Raw genomic sequence first — 20,794 nt, 5'->3', positions numbered from 1 at the left:
ACTTCAACCATTAGATCTAACTCAACATAGATACCTCAAATGCACCTGAAACTCTTCAAGTCCCCAAACATCATCTTTTTCTGGTGTCTCCCGCACCAGTGACTTCTATCCCTAAACTGTCATCTCCACGTACGTACACAAACCTGAAACCTAGAAGTCTTTCTTGACACCCCATTATCTTACATCACTGTACCATATCCAGGCTACCCTAAGTCTTATTTATTTTACTTTCTAAATATCTCTCAAAAGTATCCACTCTGCTAACTTTCCATCTCCCTCTCCCTGCCCAGGCCAAGGGATTATCTTCCCTTGCCTAGACGTATGCAGTAGCACTGGGTCTTCCCCATCTATTCTGGCCCCCTCCGATTGGTTCTCCACATAGAAGCCAAAAGGATCTTTTCAAAATACAAATCTGATTGTGTCTCTACCTCCAACCTACTCCAACCCACCAGTTTTAAATAAACCATTTGAATGGATTCAAATCATTCTTCAGCTCCAAGCCAAAGCCCTTAACACAGCCTACGAGGTCTGGCATGATTTGACCTCCTGTCTCATCCTCACCTTCGTCTTCCTCCCTATCTACTCTCTGGTCACACTGGCCTTGTCCTCCTGCCACAGGCCCTTTGCTCGGACTGCCCCTTATGTCCCCACTCCTCCACCTCTGAACTCCTACTTATCCTCCAGATAATAGACCCATTTTAATGGAAGTGTTCTTTGACATCTTGATAGACAAGTCCTCCTAATAACCTTTCACAAGGTTCTATCTCTCTTCCTAAAATACTTTTAAAGCTTCTTTTTAATTTAACATCTATTTAAACGATCATTTGCTTAATATCTGTCTTCCCTCACTAGTCTGTAATCCCATGAGGGCAGAAACTGTGTAGTTGATCTCTGCCCTGTGTCCCCAGCATTTAGACAAGCCTGGCACAGAACAGATGTCCAATGGAAATAGCAAGGAAAAAAGGGAGGCAAGCAGGTGGGGAAGGAGAGGTTCAGGGAGTGGCAGAGTCAGGATCCAAACCCGGGTCTGTCTCCCTCCAAAGACCAGGCTCTTCCCCAGAACCAAGGAAGAGTGGGAAAGAGAAAGATGAAAGAAGACCAGAGATAATGGTACAGATGAAGAGAGGCTATTCTCTAAGAGAGGGCAGACCGGTGCCATTGTCAGTGGGATTTTATTTTTGGTCTTTGTTTCTTGTTACTTCTGCTAGACTGTGCCTCTTCAAAGGAAACTCTATGCAGAGACCAGTACCGTGAGATGCCAAGAATTATTTGGGCTATTTCTTCAATGGTTCACCATTGCTCTCAGAATAAAGGCCTTCATGTGATTTATGAGCCATACTTGGCTTTGCTGATTCTCTTTCCAATCCTCTCTCCCATCACTGCTTCTTCTCATCTAAGATTCTAACCCAGCATACTGGGCTCCTTCACATCCTACCTTGAGGTCAGTAGCTTCCCGTCCCCCACACCCACGCACTGCCTCTCACTCTGTCTGCAGGACCACCTCCCACTCGTCCTTCAACACTCACCCTGCCTCTCCCGGTCTGCCCTGTCCCTCTCTTGGACCCCTAACTGTTTCCACCTTTAACCTTAGACTGGGTTTGGGGGTGGATGAAGGAAGGTTTGATTTCTTCTACTCTGGTTGTGGCTTTTTGTGTGTGTGTTTTCTGCCACTATATCTAACCTGTGAATATTATTATTACCCACCCACCCATGGCACTCTGCTGCTTCAAACATTTCAATGCTATTTGATCTCTGGACGAGAGAGGATTTTTCTAAGCATAAAAGCAATGGAAGAAATCACTAAGAAAGAAAATCAATACATTTGACTACACCCGAATTAAAACTTCCAAACACCAGAAACATTCTAAACAAAACTAAACAGCAAATGACAAGGCTGGAGAAAAAATATGCAATAGATATAACAAAGGCTTGCTATCCTTAATATATAAACAGCTCATATAAATCAATAAGAAAAATATTAAAATCCTAGGGAAATGCAAATTAACATAACGCCAAACCATTGTTCACCTAGATAATTAGGATCACCTGAAAGGCTGGGGAGGTTGCAGAGATCATTTGATAGTTTTCCAAGAAAAAATAAGAGCCTTTTCAACTTTCAAGGGCTCCCTGCCACCTGGAGGAAAGGTCCGGGGTCTAGGCCTGGCCTTCCTGTCCCTTCTATGCCTCTCCCACCCATATCCGCTCCCATGTGACACTTGCAGCGGTAATTCCCTGAGCACAGTAAGGCATGTCACACTGCACAATGCCCTCCTGGATCCTGTCTTCCTTCACCTCGCCCTTTTCCTACGCCACCCAGTCTTCTCCCGGCTCACTCCCACACCTCCTTGACGCTTCTGAGACATCACCACTTTCAGGAAACTCCACCGAGCTGGATTGGATGCCTCTGCTCGGAGCTCTCCGTACACACAAATTCCCTTACTTAGCACTTACCCCATTGTATTGCAAATGACTCTTTATGGGTTTCTTTCCACCTCAGGTTAGAAGCGCCTCAAGAGAGGCATTATATTTTTATTCATGCCAATATCCCAGGGCTTAACCCAGTGTAGATATGCAACAGATGATTCTGGAACTAATCAATCATGTAATAAATTAATTATTCCATTTTCGCACCATAAATTTTTGCCACTATTCTGGTAAATGCACATTTTACTTAAAATGGAACAAATGAAGTCAGTTTGGATGGAGAGAGAATACCTCACCCATGCCCCAACCGTCATTTTAGTGCCCGTGTTCTAGCATCCTATGGGTTGTAACTGACTACTGGCTCTGAAATTAATTTATGGATCAGGACCACTATTTTTTTAATGAAAAATATTAGAACTAGAAGAGAATGGAATGACTCTCACACCTGTTGTTTCCTTCCCATTGTGGATTTCCCCACCCACCGCACCATGCTCTGATTCTTAGTAACTCCAGGAAAGTGGTTGATCTTTCTAGGTTTTGGTTTCCTTATGTGTAGAATGGGAGTGATAAAAATACAGATGGAATGAAACAGAATGGACTCAGTCATGCCTCAAATCCTCAAAGCTCCGCTCATCAGCAGCATTTCTGGTACAGAGACACTGAGGCAGAGCAAGACCAGCACAGCCACGTGACTTCCCCCGGCTCTGTCTGTTCCAATGCCGAGCCTTTCTCTTCCTTTCTGCCCAGGTGCCCACCCTGACTTTCTACTAGGACTGAGTCCTGAGACTCTCAGACTTAGGGAGGAAAGGTTCTCAGTGACAACGGGCAAATTTATGGGTTCTGGAGCCTAACGTCATAGGGTATGAAGTAGATGAGTCTCCAAATTGCATTTCTGACCAAGTCACTCCCCTGGTACAAGCCTTTCTATGATCCCCATTAGGCTCAGGATAAAGCTCCAACTCCCTCATATAACCTATGAGGTCCTCCATGATCTGATGCCCTGCCAACCTGTCCAACCCTCACACCCTACACGCCAGCCCTCCCCAGTCACCTGCATTTCTCAAAGGAGCCATGCTCTTTTAGTCCTTGACCTTTCCCATGTTGTCTGGTCTGCCCAGAACACCTCTCTGACACTCTTCAAGTCCGACTCAGGCATCAGCTTCTCCCAAGTGTCTTCCCTGACTACCTCGGACCACCCACCCCACCCCTGCTCTGAGCCCCCAAGGCCCACCACTATGTACCCCCCTCACTGGGCTGGCCCCAGCGGCGGTTCAATCAGATGCTCACTCGTCTCTTTTGCTTGGTGAGAACAGGGCTTATGCCTTTTGTTCCATATCCCCAGCACCTTGCACAACACTTCCCCCCAGAGTAAGCAAACAGTACATATTTGTGGAAGGGAGGGGTAGAAGGAGGGAGGAGTTGAGAAGGAGGGGAGAGGAGAATAAAGAAAGGGGAGGAAGTAGATGGGAATTCTCCACTTGACACTTGCCCAAAATGTTCAAGGTCACAAAGCAACTTCAGGGGCTTTGAACTGCACGTCATTTTCTAACAATCAGGCTCACATGGGCCCCCAGTCTCTAAAGAGGAGCTCCTGGAGTGAGACAGGTTAGAGTACGCACCAGGATAAGCTGGATGCCAGGAACATGTGTTCCATCTGGGAGGTTTCACTAGCTGGTGGAGGCTCCCTGGGCCCTGCCCCGAAGGAATGTGTGCTTGAGCAGTCAGCCCTGAAAACACTGATAAGAGCTTTGATTGCCTTCTGTCCGGAACATACTTGGGGTGGGGCAGGGACAAGGCTGGACCAGTCTCCCTACTGCAGTGATTCCAGGTTCTTGGCTACTCAGGTCCAAAGCTCATGAACAGAAGCCTCTGCGTGGGCAGAGCCACAGTAACTGAGGTGATACCACCTGGGTCAACTGCATCAGGGCACGGGGGGCCTTGGAGAAAAAGGGGTAATGTTGGTGAATCAGTACCAGGCACACGATTTCACATACACCATTTCATTGGATTCACAAACCAACCCAATGAGGCAGCAGCCTTGATTTTACAGGTGAGAGAGCTAAGGACCTGAGAGGTTAAGTAATTGGTTCGAGCTCACACAGTAAACGACTGAGGCCACACTGGAACCTAATTCTGTCTGACTTCAAAGATCTTGCTCGTCTCACACTCAATTCCTATCCCTAATTCCTTCTTCCTTCAGAATTGGAGTCTGATGCTCCTTCTCCAGGGTAGGACGGGGTAAGGATCATGGAAGAAAAGATCTACCACCATACACCCCGATACTAGTGACCTAGGGACTGGGGATATGTCCATCTCCTGGGAAACCATTCCTGGCTGGGTCCTGGGTGCTTGCCAACCAACCCCTCCCAAGGGAGGAGGTAACTTCAGCCACCTCCCAAAGAGCCTAGAGGCGAAGGGCTGCCTCCTGCCAAAAGATGGTGCTTCCACCTCAACCATCAGCCACCAACACCAACCTCATCCAGAGACATCTAATTTGTCCTATGCTGGAGAAGAAGAAAAACTACACAGCAGCAGTAGCATCAGACATCCTGCCATCTAGCAGACACTTCCATGTCTTCGGCAAGCTGTCCTTGCACCTGTAAGGGCAACCTCTCAGGGCTTCAGGATGCTAGTGTGCCAGGACTTGCCAGGGCTCAGAGAAGGTCAGTGACAGTCACTTCAGGGGAAACATCTCCACCCCCAACCCACCTGGGGGATGGTATCGGAGAGGTCAAGTCCGGTGGCTTCTCTGTGGCTTAGGGCTCTGGTCCAGATTGAAATGCAGGGGACTGTGTGGACATTTCCCACTCACAGCCGATCAACACGACAGGAAAGTTAACTACTGAGCATATGTTAGGATTGATAGACGTGGACAATCCAATAAGGTGTCCCCTATGACTGAAGTCCACGAGAGTTGGGCTCCAGCTTCTCTCTCCTGATTTCATCTCTCCAGGGAGGAATTGGTGCCCATTGTACCGATTAGAAGCATCCCACTTCCCAGGAGAAAATAAAATATGCCCAGTGACACATCTCAATGGAGAGCAAGGTCCCAATCTTAGACTTAGGGACACAGGTTCCTGGTTCACTAGATTCAGGCTGAGGGATTTCCTGACTTGAGTCAGGGCAGAGAAAATGAAATGAGAACAGATACAGAGCTCCAAACATGCTTAACAATATCAGATATGAGCCAAGGCAGCCCCAAGTCAGGGCCCTCTCCCAAGATCAAAGTTGGCTCTGAGAACATGGGAAGAAGTGAAGTACTTCAGGCGTTCCTACACCTTTGATGGAAATTATGCAATTTGGATGCGTGTCGGGATTATGCCATTGTGATTCTAGGTGCCACAAAGGTCTCAAGTCATAAAAATGCCTCTCATCTTTCAATATTTGCAAAACGAACCAATGTCGAAAGAAAGGGGAACACATCCTTCATGGGTGTCATTGCTGATGTGGAAAGTACTTTATGGTGGTATCTTCACCTCTGCCTGAACTCAGCAGTCTTTAAATATTTCCTTCTGAGTCATACACACAAGGCATCCTCAGGAAACCTAGACTCTCTCCTTCCATCCTCAGTTCTCAAACAAATACGTCCCACATGCATTTGAATTTGACTCAATAACCACACACTTGAGAGAAACCTAAGGATACGTTTACTATCCACCTAGTGGTAGCTAGGTAAAATTGCAGGCATAATGATGAAAAGGGAATAATGAAATTGGAGTGCCTATCTTCAAACCCACACCTGTGAAGGGGAGGAAGGGGGATTCAGATACCTCAGGGACCAGGCAGATAATACAAATAAATGAAACAGGTCAGGTGAGAGCGTACAAGTCTTGTCAAAGGAGGCAATTCCTACTTAGTCCAATTGATTGCCCTCTTTTGAAAATGCAGATCAGAGTTGCCTCACCTTCCGATTGTTTCAGAGAAGCCAGAAATTCTGATTGTAGTGTAAAACCTCCTGATTCTTAGATGGTGGCTCAATTTTCTTGAAAGCACTAGAGGAGCTAAATAAAGCTTACGGTCCACCAGTCTGCAAAGGTCTGCTGCGCAGATGGTGAATGCCATCTCCCCTAACTCTGGTATTAGACTGCCACTTACCAGCCACCATTTGCAACTGCAACAGGGGCATCGAATGACAGGGGTGCTCCTGCTTTAGTATGTACACACAGCTGGACTCCCGAACCATGGAGAACAACTAACTACAGGGAAAGGGGGAAGGCTCAGCTGAACCGCCCAGAGACAGCCGCAGGCTGGCCCGCATGGTCAGCGGCTGGTCAGCAAGCACTAAATGGCCGACTGCTCCTGCAGGAAACCTTCAGGGCCTGGAAGGCCTTTATCGGGCTCAGAAGCCAGGGCTGCTTCTCGAAGGACTTCCAAGTGCTCCTCAGCAGCTGACAGGGACTCATCAATCCAATCCAGGCCCCCAGTCAGGTGGCAGGCATTCCTGGTCACCAGCACCAGATGACTGACAGACAGGAGCAAGGCAGTTGTCCTGGAAAAAAACAACAGGGTCAGGTTTCCTAGGAAATAAGGGACTTGGTGCCAAAGTCCAAATGGATAGACACTAGGCTTAATATTCTCCAAACTGGAGTCCCTTCCCTAGGAAGGTGGTGAGTATGTAATTTAAAGATGGCTCCATGCTCAAATAAATTTGGGAATGGCTAATTTAAACAAGGTTAACGGAAGCCCTTCTCAGAGCCTTTGACGTGCAGGATAAAAAGCTCTAAGGAGAGAATATAATATGGGGTGTCTCACGAGCTATTTAAGACTGTGGAGCCCCCTTTCTGCAACGTACCTATGAACATTTCTCAGAAGAGTGCTCTGTGGCACAGTTTGGATCTAGTCAATTAGATGAGCACATCCAACTGCTGCCCACTTACACGTAGGATATACATACTCCTACCTTGAGCATTCTTTATTGATTCTGAATCAATAAGGCCCCCAGCTGGTTTACCTTACTCCAAAAGACAACATTTAATTGAGAACCCAAATGAGGAGGAGGGGTTTTTTGAAATCAGCATGAAAAGATTCCCTATAGAATGATACCTTTTCCACAGTGAGCGTGCAGGACGCATTTGGGAACGTATTACAGACTTCTAACCCACGGACACAGCTGTGCAGCCACAGGAGTGGGGCAGAGAAACCCACTGAAGCACGGGACCCACTGCCTAGCTGGCAATCATCACACCACGGGTCTACGAAATAGTCAAATACATCTGAGAGACAAGGAATCTGGTTTTTACACATGAGTTTACCTCCGGTACAGGAAAACAACAATTTCATAAAGGCTCTGCGTATTAGGGGAGGATCATAGTGAGGGGTGCCTGGGGATGTCCTGGGGAAGGCGAGCACAGCTATGGTTGACTTGTCACTTCCATTCTCATTGCCCTGCTCTCCAACTGCCCCCCTGACCCACTGGGTGGCTGCCGGCTAAGGCATGTCTGCTTCCGGGGTCCATAGAGCAGAGAGAGCAATGGAGGGGAGAGAAGGTGCAGATAGGATCTAGCGCGGCCAGATGTGTAATCATAAAAATTCAAAATCTAAGCTAGCTCATCCTTCTCCTGGGTTTCAGGAATAAGACTGGCTGGCCTCTATCACCCAGCCAGGCTCGGCTCACATGTTGGCTCACCATTCACACTGCAATGAAGGGTACTCAAGGCCTAAGGTAGCGCAGGAATCCAGCAAAACATCCCTCTCCTCAAAAACCCAAACAGCTGACCTCGCTGATCTGATCAAATGGTGAGCTTCCAGCTTGGAGAGAAGAAGGACCACACCACCCGCTCACCGTGCGTCCAGGAGTTTCGGGTCCAGCGGAGGGTACATGGATTTCACAACATCATCCACTCTGAGGGGAGGCAAAGGGTTTTCAGTATGTTGCTCTCCTTCTCTCCTTCACTCCTTCCTTCCTCTCTACCTTTTTTTTAGCCCAACGCTTCTCTTTTGATATTCAAGCCTTAGTCTTTAGTGGTTCTTTCTCTAACTGCTTTTACATTTCCAACAAAGACTTAGAAAGACTTAAGTTCAGTGTAGGGAATATTTTGTTTTCTGGTTTGGTTCTAGCTCCAGTAGTTTAAAAAGTACACATTCAAACAGCTGACATGATGTCCCAGATATACTACTAAAGTAAAAAGGCAAACTGCTAAACAATATATAAAGTTTGATCCATCGCATTTGCGTGAAAATAAATAAACAAAAGCTATGAAATGCAGGGGGGAGAAGTCTGGGGGAATACTCACTATTCAATAGTGGTTATCTACAGGAATTGGAAGGGGGTGGAAAGATGGGGGGGGGGTCCTTCTTTCCAGACAATCGGTTTCTGCAATTTTTAAATTTTTACAAGTATTTATTACTTTTGTGTTTTTAAAAAAAAATGGTTAAAGGTAATTATATAGAACACTTAAAAAAAAAACCTGCAAGTTTGAGTTCAAACTACTCCACTGTATTTCTTTTAACACATAGTGTAGTTTGTGGTTAATTTTTTTTTTTTTAATCTAGTTCAGAAAGGAGCAACTATTCATTCTGATTTGCATGATACAAGGTCTTGCTCCAAATTTTTGCTCTTGGACTTGATAATCAGGAATCAAAAATAATGATCTCGTGTTTGATTTCTAAATGCACTTGAACACAGATGTCTTTAAATGTTCTTGTCTCAGGGCTGAGGGGCTGGAGAGGAAATCCAGAGAAACGGTCACTCTCAGCCTGTCTTAGCTGGACCCTTTCTCGTAGTGCCCTGGAGCTGAAGCCACTCTCCTTGAAACTAATATGCTATCAACACACTCTGGAATAAATGGAGCAAGAAAAACAATAGGGACAAAAATGGCCAGAAGGAAAAAGAAGTGTAAGGGCAAAAGGACAAAGCAAGGACCTGGAGTGAATTGCGAGTATGTCAGGGAACGTGGTGGAAGTAGTCCGCAGTACGCTGTAGGACGGGCCAGCGAGCACCAGGTCAGGCCCGCAGGCTGGACAACGCCACCCCTCACTCTAGCACCCCTGCTAATCCTGCTCACCCAGGACTTCACTCAGCCTCAGGAATGTCAGTCTCTTTCCTCCTCTGACCCCTCCCGGCAATGCTGCCTTATAACCTGGTATCACAGGAATTTGTGTGCCCCCCCTGGGGGCCACAGGAAGTCACAGGAAACATGATGAAGGGCCAACAGGTATGAGCAAAGCAGACAGAGTCTCTGCCAATAAGGAGTGGCCAGAGGAAGGTCTGGTGCTTGTCCAGAGCCTGGGTTGGAGGGTCTGTCAGGCCAGAGGCTGACCTAGGCTGACAGAAGTCATGTAGCTACACCCACCTGGGGACAGCTCCAGAGAAAGCCAAGAACTGTTCTGGGCTGAGCTTCTCCCACTTTCTAAGCTCACTGTACTCCCTGGACAGAGTTCAAGGGCACCAACTCTTTCAAATTCCCTCTGAGGGCTGGTTCCTCATGATTCACCTGAGACTATGGCAACCAGGAAAGTGAGGGCCCCTGGAACTCAAAGGGGGTGCCACCATTCACCCCAGAGATATGGAGGCACCCTCCCAGCAGTAAGGCCCTGTGGCTGATTAAAAAAACATCCTGGACTGGGACACCCCACTCAGGCACATCACATACCAGCCACCAGATGGCAGCACACACTTAGCACAGCCTTTCTCTCTAAGAAAAGGGCTTTATTTTTCTTCACCAAATTTAGCCCACACGAGGGGGTGTAGCTGTTGACCAATCTGCTGGTTGCCTCCCACATGGGATTTTGCAGATGCCTGGAATTTGGGAGATCTGAATGATGTATGGCTTCCCCCACCCCCAAACACACACACACACCCCTAGTCCTGGAGGCTGCTGGCTGGGCCATGGATGGGGCAGTGGGTGAACGTCGCTCCCAAACTAGTCTCCAATACAGAAATGGGTGGGGGACAGGACATGGCCAGGAGGTCATTGCAGATGAGGGTGTGGGCACCAGTAGGAAATATGCTTACTGGCCCAGAGCCTGGGAGAAAGGAGTGGCAAAAGGAAGGAAAGCAGCCCCAGCTGGTATGGGACTGAGAAAGAGGGAGCAGCTGCAGTGGGATCTGTGGAATGGAAGAGTCAGCACTAGTCATATGCTGGAATTTCCCAAAACATTTACTGGAGCGGGGATGCTAGAAATGGGGGGAACTGTGTAAGAACATCTTAGTTCGAAAGTCTCCCAATTGCTAAACCCTCCTGAATGCTCTGTAAGTGTTTAGGACATGAATAACTGAAGTTGCCTGTGTAGTCTCTTAGAAGAGCCTGGCCCTGCCCGCCACCTCAGCTTCTGGCCCTCCCTCCCCGCCCAGAGTATGGGAACCTCATGGCCCTCCCTGCTCACCTAGGGCTGATCCGCTTGGCCACCACGATGATGTCACTGACACTGGCTGAAGTCTTCATCTTGGCCCCAGAGCCCATTGTCATGGCAACAAGTTTTTCTGTCAGAGTGTGACAGATCTAAGGCAATAGGGAGGAGAGAGATGATGAGAGGTGACCTAGCTCCCCCAAGGGCTTCTGCCACCCCCCAAAAGACAAATGTGACCCCCACCTTGGGTCCCATCCCACACTAGGCTCCCTACCCTAATGGGTAAATTGAATTGAAAAGTACAGAGATGACAGGAAATGAGGTGGAAGAGGCAAAAGCTGAGAACATGTCTGGGTGAGGAGGGAGAAGTAGGAGCCTCAGGTCAGGGGCGGGGTGGTGGCTCAGAGAAGTCTAAGCTAAAATAGTCTGACTAGGAAAAATCATATGCTCTAATTTCACCATCTTGCTTACGGGGAAAAACATACTTTTTCTTTCTATTCCCTCCCCTCTTGGTTTAGTCTTCCATCTCCAAGGGGGTGCCCTCAAAAACATGGCAGGACAAAGGAAAACTGTTTCCTTTAAGCACATCCTCCAAAAGTGGCACTTATTTCAAAAACTTTCTAGGGTAATATATTTGTCAAGATGATGGTGAAACAGCTTTGGGGAGAAAAAAAAGTAAAAGGCAAGGCTAAGACATGTGGCCTTTCTCATCATCTACCCCCAGTGCTGACCACCCCCAAAACTGTATTCCCCTCGCCCACATCTCTCATATTAGAACCTGGATGTGCCTCCGTCCCTGGCAAAGAAGGTCCATTACCTGCTTTATACTTAGGGCTGGAAAAGAGAAGGCAGAAAGAAACCCGAGAGCCCACCCAGGAGAGAGCCCAGTTCCCTCCCTAGGAGCCCCCACCACAGGGACTCAAGGGCAGGTGGCCAAGCAGAAGAGTCTTAGGTCTTGATAGGAAGGTAAGAGCCTCTCCGTTGAGCTGAGATTCCCAGGATGGACCACTGATTCCAATCCAGTAAGAGTCTTTCCAGCTGATTTCATCCCCTACCTCAGATGCCACTTCTCTTCCTTCTCTAACAGGCAAGGGCAGGGGGAAAAACCCAGTGCCAGGATACATCCTGGCAGGGAGGAGGGAGATGTAATAAGCCGTTATTGCTCTAGACAGTATATCTGTCTCTATCTACAACCATGTCTCTCCCCAAAGAGGTTCTTAGAATAAGGTAATAAGCCTGGACTCTGTGACAGTGATTTCCTACTAGGCTTTTCTTTGTCCCCTGAGAGAAAGCTAAAGAAGAGGTGGGATGAAAGACTTTGGAATATCTTGTACTGAATAACACCGAAGAAAAGATAAAGCTGTCTTTTTTGAATTCTTGAATAATTACTAGGCAAAGAGATAAAGGTGTGGTTTCCTAGGTTACTGAAGTGAAGAAACCAACAATATTTGCAATTGGCCAAATAGTTCAATATTACTATATAATTCAATTAGGTAGAATAGTATCCAGCAAGAATTGAAAAAAAAAAATGCTGAAACTATAAGAATTACCCAAAATGCAAATTGGATGCAATTTTCCACCTAGTCCTAGAAGCTGCAGGCGTTAAAAGAAAAAGAAAAAATCTGTCTTCAAGTTAAAGCACTCACGGTTTGGATTTTTTAACACTGATTGTCCCATTTGGCTGACTACCATTGCAGCCAAAGAGGGTTAGGGAAAGACTTTCTAGTAATTGGAGAAGTCCAGATACAGCACCCAACTAGCTGTAGTGGGCTGACCTCTCCGTTAATGAAAGAGAGTGCCCAGGGAGGAGGTAGGAAGCCCCTTGTCCCCCTCAGCGGCTACAGTCTCTTCAAAGGCTGAAATAAAACCTTTGAAAGGGCCTTGAGAATTCTGAAGTATAACACACCATCCAGGTAGGGAGTGGAGGTAAACAGAAGAAACTCAACGTTTCAGGCACGTTTAAAAAAAGGCCTCTTATGGTACTTATCTTTCTCTGTCTGACTTATTTCACTTAACATAATGTTCTCTAGACCATATGATCTCACTTATTTGCGGATTCTAAAGAAAAGAATAAGTGAATGAACTAATCAGAAACAGTTTGGGAGACAATGAGGAAAAACTGAGGGTTGCTAGATGGGCGGGAGGGGTGGGGGGTGGGGGGAGGGTGAGGGGATTGGAGGGCAGTCGGTGACCACAGGATGGCCACGGGGTTTGAAAATTAATCTGGGGAACATAATTTGGTGGTTACCAGAGCGTAAGGGGGTTGGGGGGTGGGGGATGAGGGTGAGGGGGATCAAATGTATGGTGATGGAAGGGGAGCTGACTCTGGGTGGTGAACACACAGTGTGACTTATGGATGATGTGATACAGAATTGCACACCTGAAATCTATGTAATTCTACTAACAATTGTCACCCCAATAAATTAAAAATAAATTAAAAAAAAAAAAAGGCCTCTTGCAAGGGTTCCGTGCCCTTCCTAAGACCCCTTTCACCTCTTAACGGCCCGTGCACAGGGGTGCTTCGGTGACCACCCCCATTGTATCTTGGGGACATCAAAGAGTATTACCTTCAAGATGGCTATGCAGTGGGACATGAGACCCCTGAGGAGACAAGAAGAATTTGTCAATGCTTATTTTTACAGGCCCACCTCCCTCCAGCCACCACCTCCACTCCTCCTCCAGCCCCGACACACCTGGACAGCGCCTGAGAGCAGGAATGCCTCAGTGGTAAAATGAACAAGTCTCCTTTTAGAAACTGCTCAATGAGGAAGCACCTTCTTCCCTTTCCTTTCCCCTCCCTGTCCCCACCCAATCCACTCTTCCAGTTAGCGGTGCTCTCCACAGATCAAGTCACGCTCTGAGCTTCTGATACCATTCCTTCCGTCCTGTGCAGTCTTCCTTTTATGCTCAGCTCGGTGAACTCATTATGTTTCAAGACCCAACTCAAAAGGCACCTGCTCCGTGATATCCTTCCTGAAAGTCACCCCCACCTCCCCACCCTAGGCACCTCGAGACATTGCATCCTCCGTGGGCCCACTGCACTGTGCACAAAGACCCGCTACTGTTTCTGAGATGACCGCATTTAGTCGAATTCTGTCCCCACCACCAGTTTCCTATCTGCAGTGCCTGGCCTAATGCCCTGCACACGATGCCCCGGGAATATCTGCCTGGTGAATGAATGACTCGATGCTGAGGGAATGGAATGGCATACGCTTCTCCACACGCAGATGCTCCTGGGAGATACAGAGGTCCCTGAGGATACTGAAGACAGAGGCACCATCTCTGGAGCCTGAGGGACAAATTCATGGGCACCCCAAAGATAACTAAGCACAGCACAGTGACTGAGAACAACTTTTGGACACATGTATGGGCCTTAGCCTCCAGATTTACAAAAGCGGGGCCCGGGACACACACGGTCATGTCATTTTCTGTTCTCTTCCTTCGGGAGGCAGGGGAAAGAGCAGAAAGCAACACCGTGCTGGTGGATGCCCAGTCAAGTGCTCTGGCAAAGGAAGCCAAAAAAGGCACTAGAAGCCCTGTTTGCCCACCCCAGGGGGCTGCAGGAAAGCGAACGTCCCCAAAGCCTTACGAGGCGTCTTCAATCCAGTCTTCATTCTCCAGAATGGCCTCGATGTGGGGGTTGGTGATGACAACATCATCCAGTTCTAACTCGGAGGGCTCAGACTGGGTCTCCATGGCTCCGATGAGGTCCACGATGGGCCTGGAAGGAAAAGCCCAGGGAAGTGGTTTCACAATAGACGACTGCTGCTGACCCTCTCCTCATGGAGACACACATACCCCCCAAAAGGATGAAGGCAGTGAATAAGTTAAAGCAGGGACCACTGATCCTGGATCCAAACCTAACCCCAGTGGAACTGCAGTTACGGGCAGGGCACATGGCTAGACAGTGAGTCAAGGAAGCAGGCTGGAGCACTACAACAAAAGAGAAGTGACACAGAATGAGATGAGCCACTTAGGAGAAGAGTAGGGCTGCAACCACAGTAATTACAGAGATGTGTTGGACAGGGCTGCTCCCTCAGGACAAAATAATATCCTCTTGGAACTCGTTTTCCCTTCGAGCCTTCCTTTTACAGAGACTCTGAAGTTCCTAGTACCCAAATCTACCTGTACCCCCGACTCAGCCTGTAGAATCACTCTTGGGGACCTCCTTAATTCACCTCATAACCCCAACCTCTCCTAGTTATACTGGAGAAGTGTGCGAGTAACACCCCCTGCTACTTTACAACAGGAGGCGGCCACGGCGTTCTTTTCAATAGCGGAGCTTTTCTGAGCCATAAAAATGGGCCTTTACTAATTACCAACCACTTGCTCACAGAGATGCTGATAAGATTCAGACAGAAGCATAAGAGAAATGAAGGATTAGAGGCCATGGTCCCTTAAAGGGGGACCATCAACGAAAACATCCCTAAACTGAAAACAGAATCTTGCTTACAAAATAGATTTCACATGAAGTGCATCATGAAGAAATCGACGGGGAAGAGACAGCCCCGTGTTGGGCTTTCACGACACCGAGTGTCTGTTGCTTAGATATGTGGCTGGAGTGTAAGCGGCGGATTTCTCTTCCTATGAGTGTTTTGGTTGGAAAGGGATTTGGTTCGTCCAAACGCTAAATGAGATAGCCAGTTTGGGAGGGACGGCTACGCCTTTCTGCTTGGGGAACACATTTGTTCACTTTCTTATTAGTTCAGAGTTAGAGGTAGCTCAGGATGTTGGGGGGGGGGCTTCAGGAACATTCTTAAGTTCTGAGGTCTTCATTGGGAAGGACAGGCTTCCGGTACCATTTTAGAGACAAAAAGCTGAGCCCCAGTTGTCCAGCACCACACTTCTTTGTCTTTTGTTGGAGGCCCTCCTTCCCATCTCCGGGCCCACTCACTTGGAATCATAGCGCTGCAGCAGGTCTCGAGGCCGGCAGTAGCGCTGCCTGCAAACCACAACCAAGGCTGCAAACGAGGCCAGAAAGATAGTGGCGAGCACGCCGATGGCAACAATCACCACGGTCTCCATGCTTCCGGTGGCTCCCTCGGTCTCGGTCACATCCCCAGCGTGGGCTGAAGATTGAAAGACACAACGGCAGAGCGAGCCTGGTTTAGAAGCAACAAAAGAGAGGGGAGCAATGGGGCCTTACCTGCTGCGGGGAGAAAGGGGGACGGGGGTTGGGAGCGGGGAATTAGGTTGCCCCAAATCACCTGCAGAGACCCCGAAGGCCTAGACAGCATTGAGATGCATTTTATGGCATCCCCAAAGTTATCTTTTCTTTTATTAAAATAGTTTGCTCCTCAGTTGGACCAAGGTGGACTTTTGTCCTGGGACAAAAAGAATCATTTTCACTAGCACTGTTGTCTTCACATCTACAGCAGGGGCATGAAAGAATCCAGATCTCAGAAGGACCAGGGCGGGATTGTAGTCACTGAGCGTCTCCTCTGTGCCAGTCACTTTGTGTGTTAACTCGTCTAACGAGCCTATGAGATAGGTAGTATTAGTATCCCCATCTTTTTTTTTTTCCAAAGATTTTATTGGGGAAGAGGAACAGGACTTTATTGGGGAGCAGTGTGTACTTCCAGGACTTTTTTCCAAGTCAAGTTGTTGTCCTTTCAGGTCTTAGTTGTGGAGGGCGCAGCTCAGCTCCAGGTCCAGTTGCCGTTGCTAGTTGCGGGATGATGCAGCCCACCATCCCTTGCGGGAGTCGAGGAATCGAACCGGCAACCTTGTGGTTGAGAGGACGCGCTCCAACCAACTGAGCCATCCAGGAGCTCAGCGGCAGCTCAGCTCAAGGTGCCGTGTTCAATCTTAGTTGCAGGGGGCACAGCCCACCATCCCTTGTGGGACTCGAGGAGTTGAACTGGCAACCTTGTGGTTGAGAGCCCACTGGCCCACGTGGGAATCAAACCGGCAGCCTTCAGAGTTAGGAGCATGGAGCTCCAACCGCCTGAGCCACCGGGCCGACCTAGTATCCCCGTCTTACAGTTCAGAAAACTGAGGTGCGGGGAGGGTAAGTAATTTATCCAAGTTTATGTAGTCAGGAAGCAGAAAGCCAGTCACTTAAACGGAGACGGACATTCACCTCTCTTTTCCTTTCTTAGGAGGAAAGAGAACTCTAAAAATTCTGGGGAACATTGTGTCAGTTTCCGTGTTGGAAACTTACAACTGGTTATTACAGTGTCTGTTGCCTGTTGCTTGCCTTCATTCAGGAGGTTCTTTCACACCTATTTTAAACTCATAGGGCTGGGTGAAAAGGTGAAGGTATTAAGAAGTACAAGATGATAGCTACAAAATAGTCACAGGTATGTCAAGTACAGCATAGAGAATATAGTCAATAATACGGTAATAACTATGTATGGTACCAGGTAGGTACTAGACTTATCAGGGGATCACTTCATAAATTATATAAATGTCTAACCACTATGCTGTACACCTGAAACAAATATAAAATAATATTGAATGTCAACTGAAGTTGACAAATAAAAAAAATAAAATGTCATTTTTAATGGTAAAATAAATAAGAAAGAAAGAAACTCATAAGCCGGAGATACAAGGGCATCTCAGAGAAGTATGTATTCACAAAGTTGTTTCATTGCAGGTCTCCCACTTGTGTCCCTTTGAGGAAGTCTCCACCCCTCTCTGGCCTTTAATTTCTCCACCTACATAAAAAGGGTCCTCCCCCCCCCAAGTCACCTGCCTGAAGAGAATGAAAATGTATTTTATGTCAGGACCCAAATTTGCTTTTTCCTTTATTACAGGAATGACCACAGCTCAGTGTATCTCCTTTATTTGTATTTAATTCTATGTTCCATGTCTTAGAGAGTCCAAATCCTCCCAGTGTCCATCAATAAGTAATTACTTATCATCTACTATGCACCAAAAACCAGGATGGATTCTGGAGATTGGAGATAATTAAGATACGGGCCCCAGACCTTGAGAAGCTGGGGAAAAGGTAGACACACAGAGAGCTGTTTGCTGTTTGTCTGCTTGTCTACCTTTTCCCCAGCTCCTCAACTCCATGTGCCTGTGCCACATGCAGAAGTACACAGAAAGGAGAATACTGAGCTTGCATGGCATTTTCTGGGAAAGCATTCTTCATGGGGCAGATGCTTGCGCTGGGTTTTGAAGGATGAGTAGGAGTTTGCCAAGTGGACAACGTGGGGACTTGGCTGGCTCATAGTGCCAAGGAGGCCTTTCTCAGAGGTCTCACACAGCTGCTGTCCCACCTGAAACTCACTTGCCCACAGGGCGAGAAGGCTGGGGTCTCTTTCATCTCTGTATCTCTGTGTAGCGGGCAGGGCGAATTCTCAGGGTCTGCCTGTTTCCCTAGTTGTGTGTTTATACTGGCCCTCCTAAAGGGCTGTCTCCTTTAGCCCTTTTTCTTTCGTCCTCCCACTTCTGTCTCTCATTTCCCCCCCCCCCCCCCCCCCCCGTTTTCCTCTCCACTCCCCCACCTCTCTTCCCCCTCCCTCAGTCTCTCCCCTTCAAAGTATTCCCTCTCTCCTCCCCCATCCCCTGGCCTCCAAGACCACCGCTTTGTTTCCTCTCCCTATGCATCTGAGTGTGTTTCTCTGAGTGTGTATGGGTTTTCTCTGAGTTTTTGCTGTCTTTCTCCGTAATCCGTCTGTATGCGTGTTTCTTTCTGTTTTTGCCTTTTTGTATATTCTCTGTGTGTTTCAGGATGAGTTTCTCTGTGGGTGTGTCTTTGTATAAGCTTGGGTAGGTCTCTCTCCGTCTCTCCCGGTCTTTTTCTCCCTCTCTCCCTCCCATCCGCAAGGATAAAACAGACCCAAGCCTACCTCCTTCCCCCTGCCGGGCCACCCAGAATCCCCACCCCAACACCCAGGACCGAGGGAGGGTCCCCCATCGCCCCCGTGCGCGCCGCGCAGGGCTCCCGGGCACGCAGCTCCAACTTTCCCCAACTTGTGGGTGCCAGGGCTGCGCCTGCTCTGGTACCACGGCCCCAACAAAGCCACGGCGGGGCCGGGGCCCCCCTCCCCTTAGGCGGCTGCGGAGCTGGCGCCCCGGTCCCCCCCGCCAACACTGCCCGCCCGGGCCCGGCGCGTCCCCTCCCCATGGGGCTCGGCCGGGTGGCTCGCCTGGGGCCCCTCTCTCGCAGCTCCGAGGCGGCGGGGCTCACCCACCTCAGGCGGCGGCTGCAGGACGCATTCCCGGGTGCTCCCGCGGCCGGCCCCCCGCCGATAGCAAAGTCCGGGAGCGGGACTCTCGGGCGGCTCCAGAGAGCGGGGCATGCTGGGAAGGAGCTGGGCTGTCCAAAGGAATCAAGATAAGTCCCCCGGCGCGGCCAAACCCCTGGCGGTGGAGCGGGTGGGGGAGACGCCAGCCGAGCATCCAAATCCCCAGCTGCCAGGCGCCGCCGTCACCGCCAGGCCCCCAGGCGAGCCGGGGGTTGGGGCGGCGGGAGTTCTAGGCAGCTGGGAGGCAGTCACTCCAGACCCAACAGGCGGTCCTCGCGCCCCCGCGGAGGCCAGCCCGGGCTGGCAGAGTGGCCGGAGGTGCGAAGGGTCCCTGCTGTTCCCCAGCCCCCACCGATGCTGGCCATCCAGTGGGAGGGTGGGGAGCATGAGCAGTTTCCACGGCGTGACTGGTCATTGAGCCACTCTGTTCTGCTACACACTGTACGGTTTAAATCCTGGCTCTGCCACTCTCTCGTTGTGGGCAACTTATTTCATTGCTCTGTGCCTTGGTTTCTTCATCTGTAAAATGAGGCTACTACTCGGAAGCATCCTCAGAGTTGACACAAGGGTCAAATGGCAAGCTGCAGGCAGTGCGTTTCAGTGTCTGGCCCAGGGTGGACAGGAATCCGTGATAGCTCTGCTACAGTCTTAACCCTGCTGGGCAGACAGGCCCACCCCGAATAACTGCCCAGCCAGGGGCAAGAGTGGAAATGCAGGTCTTTGGCCGACAGTCCTACCCTCTCTGTTCACACTTGTCTCCGTGCCATACCAAAGGGGGACTCTTGTGCATTCATGGGGACACAGCCATCCCTAAAGATGCCCATGCCAGGCTGTGCAGGCTGACTTGGAAGGATGGAGGTCCATGTGGGCCCTGGAAGCAGGCTGGGGGCTTCTTGGGCAGAGATTTTGAGTCCAGCATACCAGGAGCATGGTCTAGAAGTAGGCATGTGCTCTAGACGGTCCTTGAACTCCTAGCCCTGTGAACTCCTAGCCCTGTGAGGAAGAGGCAGGGCCAGAGAGGGGCCAGCTAAAGCCTGGGGCCCAGGGCAGGGGCCCATTTAACCAATCTAAGGTCAGTATTGGTGACAAGTACAAAGGATGCAGACTAGCTCCTGGGCAGCTTAATGCAGGCCTGCAAACTGGTAGCCCCCAAGGCCACATCCAGCCCACAGAGGTGTTTGGGGGTTTTTCGGCTTACAGTTTTTTAAAAATAGAGTTAGTTGCTAACCTTTTAAAAGATCAGGAGTTTCACTCTTACCTCTAGATTTCTAGCTTCTCTGAATAATTCATAAGATCTCTGAAAATGCAACCCACCTTCCGTTGGTAGCACAGTCCGTGGGAGAGGGGAGGATGCTGTCCTGGCTCCCCACCTTCCCCACTGCTTACAACATAGCACACGCACTCACACCTCACTCTTTTTGCTGAGTGCCTGTCCGTGTGGGCAGCTGTGGGTTCCCACCATGGTCACTCAGGTCGGAGAAGGCTGAGCGATGATTTTATTACCCTCTAAAACGCTTTCATGGAGAAACTACAATCTGTAAGGGAAATGGGCCCACAGCAAAGCAGCAAACATCAGAAGGGGACACTGGGCACAGTAAGTGTCTCCATTTCTTGGACAAACTTTGAGAAGAATGGAGCCCGCTAGTTTTGCCTTGGGTGGTTTAGACATTTATGACTCTATAGGAGAGATGTAAAAGAAAGTTTTAACCTTGGGGAGTTTATAACACAAGTAGAAAGGACTTACCAAAACAAACAAACTAATTAACTAACTAACTAAAAGAAAGAAAAACAAAGCTCATTGCTGACTGGATCTACCTGGGTAAATGCTCCAATTAACCACCCACTACCCAGCTGCAGAGGGGACAGAGGGTGGGCCAGTGCCT

At 48.9% G+C, this 20,794-nt stretch overlaps 1 protein-coding gene across 3 annotated transcripts; it reads right to left on the bottom strand.

Annotated features, from left to right (window-relative positions):
- Positions 1-6,048: 6,048 nt before the first annotated feature.
- Positions 6,049-19,007, bottom strand: TMEM98 (transmembrane protein 98). Of its 3 annotated transcripts, none has more exons than XM_033091524.1 (7): positions 18,858-19,007; positions 15,608-15,782; positions 14,303-14,434; positions 13,281-13,314; positions 10,750-10,865; positions 8,207-8,266; positions 6,049-6,913 (listed from the first exon to the last, which is right to left on the bottom strand). In XM_033091524.1, exons 2-7 carry the CDS (start codon positions 15,736-15,738, stop codon positions 6,706-6,708), a joined length of 681 nt encoding a protein of 226 aa, XP_032947415.1. In that variant the 5' UTR covers positions 15,739-15,782; positions 18,858-19,007; the 3' UTR covers positions 6,049-6,705. The 3 variants fall into 3 exon arrangements, with proteins under 3 accessions (XP_032947415.1, XP_032947416.1, XP_032947417.1); XM_033091525.1 differs by having other exon boundaries at positions 15,608-15,815; positions 18,858-19,002; XM_033091526.1 differs by lacking the exon at positions 18,858-19,007 and adding an exon at positions 15,921-16,060 and having other exon boundaries at positions 15,608-15,815.
- Between the last annotated feature and the right edge of the window lie 1,787 nt (positions 19,008-20,794).

The sequence above is a fragment of the Rhinolophus ferrumequinum genome, chromosome 21 (genome assembly GCF_004115265.2).
Source record: "Rhinolophus ferrumequinum isolate MPI-CBG mRhiFer1 chromosome 21, mRhiFer1_v1.p, whole genome shotgun sequence".
In the NCBI taxonomy this organism is placed as follows: domain Eukaryota; kingdom Metazoa; phylum Chordata; class Mammalia; order Chiroptera; family Rhinolophidae; genus Rhinolophus; species Rhinolophus ferrumequinum.
Note: the sequence above shows the minus strand (reverse complement) of the source record. Positions and strands in the feature narration are given on the sequence as shown.